The 9,264-nt window shown below is 46.8% G+C and overlaps 1 protein-coding gene across 1 annotated transcript; it reads left to right on the top strand.

Moving 5' to 3' along the window:
- The first annotated feature begins 776 nt into the window (after positions 1-776).
- On the top strand, positions 777-1,697 carry LOC127574468 (uncharacterized). The gene is made up of 3 exons (XM_052023488.1): positions 777-865; positions 949-1,402; positions 1,502-1,697. The coding sequence occupies exons 1-3, from the start codon at positions 826-828 to the stop codon at positions 1,695-1,697; spliced, it is 690 nt and encodes a 229-aa protein (XP_051879448.1). The 5' UTR covers positions 777-825.
- The last annotated feature ends 7,567 nt before the right edge of the window (positions 1,698-9,264 follow it).

Raw genomic sequence — 9,264 nt, 5'->3', positions numbered from 1 at the left:
CGGGAGTGGTGGGAGCGGCAGAGGGGGGTCGTCAGGATTCCCTGTCACGGAACTGGAACCGAGATCGGATGTGAACGGCAGTCTACGCACCTTAATAATCAGTAACAGGGTCAGACCGCAACCGCCGCTGAGTGCAGGGCTGAACAAACACAGAAATGTTGACTTTAACGCTGCAATTCGGATCCAGTGACCAGGCAAACAATACATTATATTTGTGTAGTGCCTATAAAGCAGTGAGACTGTAGTGTGGGTTTCGCAAGAATGTAACCTAAAAACGATGTGACAGGAAGCGGGCGGAAATGAACCGCTGTGTCCATTGTCCTTGTACTACCATGTTGTATTGAAAACTGAATTCTTAAGGTCTCTTGGTTATCCAGCGCCGAAAGGGATAAATGCGAGGCCGTTTGTAGTCATTGCTCCAGTCTCCCTGAACTGCACAAGGTTGAGTTGAAAGTGATAGGGTGGACAGAGGGATTTCTCCGCCGGTGGGGAACGGAATCTCCGCAGTCCGTTAGGGATGTGTCAGGTGCCACTCTGAGGTTGTGGACACCGCACTGGAATACGGCGCTGGGGGAGACCAGACGTGATCTTGATGAACGGTGAGCAGGATTGAAGGACCGGATGGCCTGCTCCACATGTCACTTCTTAGGTTGCTCTGTATGTCCCCGCCCCTGGCACCCACTTCCACCAATGAAACAGGGCGCGACCGGGGAATGCGCAACGGGGCGGGTTCAGTCCGACACGGGTATTACCAGGGAACTGAGCTGATTTCTCTCAGTTTCCAACCAACTGTTTGGGGAATCGCCGTGACCCAGCGGAGCAAAGATGTTGCTGTGTCCCTGGTTCCTGGTGCTGATTTTCAGCTGTGCGTTTCCGATGCCTCTTCAACTTTTATCGCTTTCTCCCGCCGCGCAGATTTGTTTTTAACTATTTCTGCTCTTTTTGCAGGTGGATGTTTGGCTCAGACCCTGACCCAGTCCAGAGCTTCGATGTCCAGGTCTCCCGGAAAAACAGGGATAATACCGTGTCAAGTGACTGGAGCCACGGTTAGCAACAGTGAGCCCCTTCACTGGTACCAGCAGAAACCCGGCCAGCCGCCTACCAGGATACTCTACATTGGAGACAGCGTGACGCGAGATCCAGGATTCGGGAATTCTTTCAAAGCGAGAAAAGTTTCAAATTCCGAATTCCAACTTGTAATCGAAAAATTAACGCATGACCAAGCGGCCATTTATTATTGCGCCTACATGCTGTACACAGTATGCAACAGAAACAGAAACTCCGCACAAAAAGCCCGAAGAGCCGCCAGTCAGCCGGAGCAGCGGAGAAGGCAGCGAACCCCAGAGGGACTTGCGCTTACCCCCTTCCGCCGGGTCAGAAGTTGGGGTTCGGACGACAGTCAGTGAAACAGCCGCTTCTGAAGTGTTCGGATCTGCAGTTCCAAGGAAAAACGTTTCTCGCTTCAGTGATGCAGCTGTTTCCGTGTTGTTGCCCGTTCCAGGAGGCTCTCCTTGTATGGATCAGTGGGCGAGGGGCTCTGTCACCAGAAAAACGCCGCGTGGCCCGGCCGGTGGGGCGGTAGGGAGCCTCACATTGTCCGTCTCCTGGAGAGACTGATTCCCCGGCGCGGTGAGCTGAGCGTTAACCGCTGGCTTCCAAATCCCATCGACTACGCTTCTTACAAACGGGCGCTGTAAGTCCGAAAGCGGATGAGCTCCCAGCGACAATGAGCGAACAGCAGCACATTTCCCAGCCAGGGTGGTGTGGAGGGGAACCGGGGGTGGGGGAGGGGGGAAGTTGATGTTCCCATGGCCCTTCTGCCCTTGTACTTCTCTGTGGTGAGGTGGCTTCCATGCTGGTGTGGTTGGGGGGGGGGTGGTGGTGGGGAGTGTGGTGTTTGTTATGAAGTAAGCAACAGGGATCATCTCGGTGAAGCACCTGACTGAACATGATAGCCAAGGCTTCAAGCTTGTCTTTAGTGTTTACATGTTTGGCGGGATATTGTTGAGTATGGGGATGTTCTTGTAGCCTTCTACCGTTAGCTGTTTAATGGTCCACTTTCATTCAAAAGTAACTGTGAATGTATTGTGGAGCCTTCATGTCAGATCCATTGGTTGTGACATCTGTTTGGCTGTTGCATGTTGTTCTTGTATGCATCACCGTGGTGATACTTCAGAGTTATTGGGGCCGGCAGCTCATCAGTAGATATGTCTGTAGCTGCTCCCAGCATGTCCAAAACCCATACATACGAACGAGCTCCCATAAATATTATTAAATTCATAAGTCCTACCTACGTACATATGTTCATTCCCATGAGCGGAAAAACTAGCTTCCTCTCTCTCTCCACTGTTAGTAATAGTTCTTTCTCATTGGTCCAAATATTACAAAATGTAATTGGACTGTGCTTTTGATGCCATTTGTTGGGAATTATTAGTTCTGGGACATGGGACATCTTCAGGGGTTATGGAATACGGAAAGCAGCTAATTCATTCAAACAAGAACCAGTCTTCCAAACAAAACATGTTTACATGTAACCTCCCTGCGGTAATCACACATTGTCTCTGAAGAACACACGCTGACAATTTTATCAAGAGGCCACCTAAGAAATTTGCTTTAGAATCCGACACAGCAACGGCTTCTATTGATACTTGTGCAACAATGTAGCATCCACTGATACTTCAAGCCCATCGAATCCAGCCATTGAATGTGAGACAACCTGATCTGTACTAATGTATCTAGGCAGGGCAAGACAATAGGTTAATATTCATGTTAATTGACCCTCATTGAAATCCTTATGATGAGATTAGGAAAGGCATTAAGTGGCCATCTCTTGAATTAAAACGTCGTTAAAGACATATTCCTGCCATTTAATACACAGTTCAGGACATGTCAGTTTTGCCTATTAACATTCTGCCTGTTTGTATATCCGGGAAGCCATTCCTCAACGCTGTTATAAAATGAGGTACTTTTGGGGTTTCTGAGGTTACGTGCTCAGAACACCTCAGACCAGTGACCAGTATTTGAATATTGAAAGGGATTCTGTCAGTTGGGATGTATTCCATATGTAATTCTTCAAGGTTATATCTTCAAACTCAAAATGTTAAAGTTAAGCAGTTCATTTTAACTATTGAAACTGTACTTCACTTATTGTTATCTTTCTGTTTGCAAAGTATAAAGGTTCACTGTACTGCAGTGTCAGGAAAAGGAAAGAAGAGGAGCGGAGAAATGCATTCTCCAGTAGAATTGCTTGTGCCAAATAAAGACCTCATACACCTACCTACCACAGTTTGCAGTGGATTATTCACAATCACATCAGTCGTTACAGTTCTATGGAGATATGGTTACCATATAGAGAGATTTTGTGCATTTTCCAACTTATGAGCAATGTCATCTTATGGACATCTGTTAAAAACGGAACCCGTTCATAATGCTAGGAGGGCCTGTCATGGTAGACTGAGGGCTTGCGCTGGGCCATGAGGTTACCACTTGTGGTGGAACGCTGCTGCTGATGGCCCACAGCAGCTTGAGAATGACCAGTTTTCAGCGACAACATCTGTTCTGAGTCCATGCAATTTCACATGACTGGAAGGCCTCACAACATGATGAAAGGTGTCATCGTGTGAAGATGGGACAATGCTGTGGTCACTCCTGCTAATGCTCTCCTGGAGAGGGAGATTAATGATGACTCGATCCAGTAAATTTATCCATAAATTGGTTTATTCACTACCTGCTGCAGACACAGTCAGAGAGCCATGTCCAGATCATCTACCTTCTTACCATGGAAAGGTAATGGGGTAAAAGCTACAGTATGTTAAGATTTTGAGGGGTATAAAAGAGGGAACCTTCTTTGTGCAAGTCGGGACCTTCCCTTAGGCTGTGTCGCGACTGGTGCTAAGACACAGACAGAAGACTGCGTGAAAGGCTGTCGGACACCTGAGGTTCCCTCCGGCATTATATAGATCAGTTCATTGATTGGTTGAAAAGTATTATTTTGCTTCCTTCTCTATTATGTTCAGTATTCTTCTTCCTTTCTGTATTTCATTCTTCATATAACTCCAATAAAGTAGTTTCTATAACCTTTAACACGTGTACAGTGCCTCCTTTGTTTGTGAATACCTCTTGCTGCTGAATCAGGAAAGAACAAGGAACGAATTTTCACATACTTTCGTTACAGTATCTCATGTACACAAAAAGCAGGGCAATCCAATCAGGCCAATAACTACCAAATCAGAATACTCTCAACCAGCAGCAAAGTAGGTGGAGTATGTCGTTAACAGTGCCGTCAACTGGAATTCACCATCAGCTTGTTTGCCAATGTTTCAGTTTCACTGAGACCCTTGGCTCCAGACCTCATCACCAGCTTGTTCCAAATACGGACCAAAGAGCTGAATTCCAGAGGTGAGGTGAGAGTGATTGCCCTTGATATTACGGCAGCAACGGATAATTGCGGGTAAAATACCGGAGACTCAATCGTGCACTCTGTTTATGACGAATATCCGCGAGGATGATGCTGGCACCTACTACTGCGCCTACTGGCAATACAGTGACCGTGTGCAACGGGAAGCAGTTCACAAACCCAACGTGTACCTTCTGCAAAATGAGTTCGCTGATTCGAGACCAAATAGGAGATGTGATGCCTCAAGTTCTCCGCGAACACGTGCCGTTTACCATGTACTATTCGTTTTTTCCATGATGCAATTTGCATATTATTTTATAGCTGGAATGGATAAACCTACTTTCATCAATTTGAGATGCACAAATTTCATAAATGGAGACGTGCCGACAGCCCAAGTCCTTTCAGACGTCACAGAAAACCCGGTCATATGGTCACAATGCACCCAAACTCCCATCTGATCGTTCCTGCTCTGAACTGGAGTCATCAACTTCTACAGCACGAACATAATCACTTCGGCCCATACTCGTCCCTGTGGACATTTTGCCCATCCATATTAGTCCATTTGCACGCACTAGGTCCATTCTTCCATCGATTTACAGTGTTATTTAGCGCAGAAACGTGTCCTTCTGCCCAACTCGTTTATTGTGACCATTCCCCTTATCTGTGCATCACATGATGTTATATACCTCTATACGTTCACCTCTCAGCCCTCTACACTCTAGAGATTAAACCTCAGCCTCCAGTCTCTCCTTATAACTCAAGCCTTCCTGTCCAGGTAAAATCCTTGTGAATCTTTTTTGCACAATTTCCAGCTTAAGGGCATCCTTCCTATAACTCGGCGACCAGAACTGCACACAGTACTCCACGAGTGGTTTTGCCAATGTCTTGTACAGTTGTAACAGGATGTCCCAACTGTTGTACGCAGTGCCCTGACTGGTGAAAGCCACCGTGCCAAATGAAGTCTTCGCTATCCTGTCCAACTGTGTCTCTAGCTTCAAGGAATCATGTGTGTCTACTCCTCGGTCTCTCTGCTTTACAACACACTCCAGGTCCTAGCCATTTACTGTGTAAGTCCTGCCCTGGTTTAACTTACCAAAATGAAGCACTTCACACTTGTACAAGATAAATTCCATCTGCCATTCCTTGGCCCATTTTTCCATCTGATCTAGGTCCTGTTGTAATCTTAGACAACCTTTATAGCTGTCCACTATACCACCAATTTAGGTGTCGATCGCAAACTTACTAACCATGCCAACTACATACTCATCCAAATTGTTGTTGTTCTCAATGATGAACAACAGTGGACCAAGCTTCCCTGCAGCACTCTGTTTGTCACAGGCCTGCACTCTGAAAAGCAACCCTCGACTACCACTCTCTGGCTCCTGTGAACAAGCCAATTTTGTATCCAGATTTGTAGAAAAAAACCCTGTCCTCATCAATACTCTTAGTCACCTCCTTAAAAAAGTCAATCAAGTTCGTGAGACACGGTTTCCCATGCAGAAAACAGTGCTGACGATCCCTAATCAGTCCTTGCCTTTCCAACTTCTGATAGACCCTGTCCCTCAGAACCCACCCCCCCCTCCCCGTGACGAGTCTGTATTTTCCTGTCCTTGCTTCTCTATGACCTGTCTATTAAAATGTATGCCTATATGCCTCTTAAACGTAGTGATTATATCTCATTGCTCAACCTACTCTGGCAGCGCCTTCCGGAAATCAGAAACTCTATTTATAACGATCTTTGCTCTCAAATCCTAATGAGAGGCATAAACAGGGTAGATCGCGAGAAACTAGGCCCCATAGCAGAGATGCAGAGGTGCACTATTCGTAACCAACACGCCCACCATAGTCCCAATCCACCATTCAATCTAATTTTTTCTTGCATCCATCCAGAGTTGACTCAGCTTTTTCCATATGGAAAAGGAAGGGAATAGTATGTTTTCGTGATTTATTCATTGATAACTGTTTTTCATTTTTTGAACAATTGTCTAACAAATACAATTTGCCAAGATCACACTTCTATCGATATTTCCAAATTAGAATTTTTTTAAAAGCTACTATACCCTCTTTTCCCACACCTTACAAAACTGAAATTACGGAAAAAATTTTTGGTTTTAATCCTTGTCAGAAGGGCTTGATAGCAATAATTTATGATTTAATAATGACAATTCATTCAGAACCACTGGACAAAATTAAGAATGAATGGGAAAGTAAACTGCAGACATCTATACCTACAGAGACTTGGAAGAAAATTCTTCATTTACTTAATACATCTCCAATGTGTGCCAGGCATTCTTTGATAGAGTTTGAGGTAGTTTACAGGACCCATATGTCAAAAGATAAGCTAGCTCGTTTTTATCAACATATAAATCCTATATGTGACAGATGTAAATCGAATGTGGCTTCTTTGACACATATGTTTTAGTCCTGTCGTCTTTTGGAAAAATATTGGAAAAATATTTTTAACATTATTTCAAATGTATTGAAGATTGATTTACAACCTCATCCTACCACTGCAATTTTTGGTTTACCGAGGATAGATCTGGCCATCTATCTGCCTCCGCTAACCGCATGATTGCCTTTGTTACATTAATGGTCAAATGATCCCTTTTGCTTAAATGGAAGGATCCAATACCACCCCCGCCACCACTACTTTTCAATGGTTGTCTCAAACTATATCATGTTTAAACTTGGAAAAAATTAGGAGTGGTACTGTTGATCCTTCGCTTAAATTTGAGGAAGTTTGGAGTCCATTTATTTAATATTTTCATGTGATATAGATCCCCTTATAATAACCTTTCAATTTAGAGGAACGGAGTTGACAACATAATATTACTCTGTTTCTGTTGAGAAATTTTAGTCCAATTTTTTTTCTGTTTTTTTTTAAATTTTTTTTTCCTTAGCTTAGTTTGGTTTGATATATTGTTTATAATTTTTCTTATTGTTTTGGGGATTTTTTTTCTTTCTTTTGTAGCAACTCACCATCTGAGCAAGTGAACCGGCTCGGTGGTCAGGTCGCGCGTCGTCGGAGCGCTGAGGCCCAAGATGGCATTGGGCCTTCATCTTCCCCAAGCGACAGGGAGAACCCGCGCACGGGAAAGGTTTGATGATGTAGCGTATACGCCATTTCCGTTTTTGGTGGGTGGGAACAGTCTCTCTTAAAAGGCCCGCGCAAGGCGGGAAAATAAACCACTTCTTGTTCTGCAACCCATCGACTACTGTTTTGCTTTCACATTGCGGTAGCACCCGCTACACTGGTGACTCCGATGGTCCAAACGTATTTTGGACCCGCACGATGGACGACAACGCAGCAGCCAACGCAGTGGCAGTCAATCTGCCCACCTTCTGGATGCTTCGTCCCAGCATCTGGTTTGATCAGGCCGAAGCACAGTTCCACCTTCAGCAGATCACCTCCGACTTCACAAAGTACTACCATGTGGTCAGCTCTCTGGACCAGGAGACAGCCACCCAGGTCGGAGACTTCATCCAGTCTCCTCCAGAGGAGGATAAGTACCCAGCTTTCAAAGACCTTCTGATTCAGACCTTCGGCCTCTCCCGTCGTGAGCGCACCACCTGCCTGCTTCATCTCGACAGCCTGGGGGACAGATCCCCATCCGCCCTAATGAATGAGATGCTGGCATTGGCTGAGGGACACAAGCCCTGTCTAATGTTTGAACAGACCTTCCTCGAACAACTACCCGATGACATTCACCTGTTGTTGGCCGACGCCGATTTCAGCAACCCACGTGAGGTAGCTGCTCAGGCAGGTGTCCTGTGGAAGGCCAAACACGAAAGCGGGTTGTCCGTCGGCCAAATCGCCAGGCCGCGAGCGCAACGCCTACCTAAACTAGTCCCAGCAACCGAGCGACCACAGCCCAGAAACACAGAAGACGACACTGGCAACCAGCTGTGTTTCTACCATCAGAGGTGGGGCGCAGAGGCCCGTTGATGCTGTCCACCCTGAAAGTTTCAGGGAAATGCCAGGACCAGCCGCCGCTGATGGCTACGACGGCTGGCCGCCGACACAGCCTCCTATTCATTTGGGACAAGTAGTCTGGGCAGCGTTTCTTCATTGATACTGGAGCAGAGGTCAGTATTTTGCCCCCGACTGGCTGCAACACTCGTAACAGGCAAAAAGGTCCTGTACTCAATGCCGCAAATGGCACAACGGTACAGACTTCTGGTACCCGTAGAGTTCAATTACAATTCCGTGGCAACCGTTTTACATGGACCTTTACCCTTGACGCCATCGCCCAACCACTCCTAGGAGCCGATTTCCTTCGGGCCCACAGCCTGTTAGTCGACCTGCGAGGAAAGCGGCTAGTGCACTCCAGAACTTTCCAAACCTACCCTCTGGGAGAAGCCAGCCTACCAGCCCCATGCCTGGACTCCATTTCCCTGTCTGGAAACGAGTTCACCAAACTCCTAGCTGAGTTCCCATCAGTTCTGGCACCTCAGTTTACAAATTCGATGCCCAAACATGGGGTGCAGCACCACATCATTACTACAGGGCCACCCCTTCATGCCCGAGCACGACGACTAGCTCCAGACAAGCTCCGCCTGGCAAAGGAAGAGTTCTGTCGCATGGAGGAGCTGGGGATCGTTCGCAGGTCAGACAGCCCCTGGGCCTCCTCCCTGCACATGGTCCCCAAAGCCACCGGCAGGTGGAGGCCCTGTGGCGACTACCACAGGCTGAATGACGCCAGCACCCCGGGCAGCTACCCCATCCCTCACATCCAGGACTTTGCGGCAAACCTACATGGGGCCCACACCTTCTCCAAGGTGGACCTCGTTCAGGGATACCACCAAATCCCGGTCCACCCAGATGATGTCCCCAAAACTGTGATTATCACCCCATTCGGCCCCTTTGA

The sequence above is a fragment of the Pristis pectinata genome, chromosome 9 (assembly GCF_009764475.1).
Source record: "Pristis pectinata isolate sPriPec2 chromosome 9, sPriPec2.1.pri, whole genome shotgun sequence".
NCBI classification, from domain to species: domain Eukaryota; kingdom Metazoa; phylum Chordata; class Chondrichthyes; order Rhinopristiformes; family Pristidae; genus Pristis; species Pristis pectinata.
Note: the sequence above shows the minus strand (reverse complement) of the source record. Positions and strands in the feature narration are given on the sequence as shown.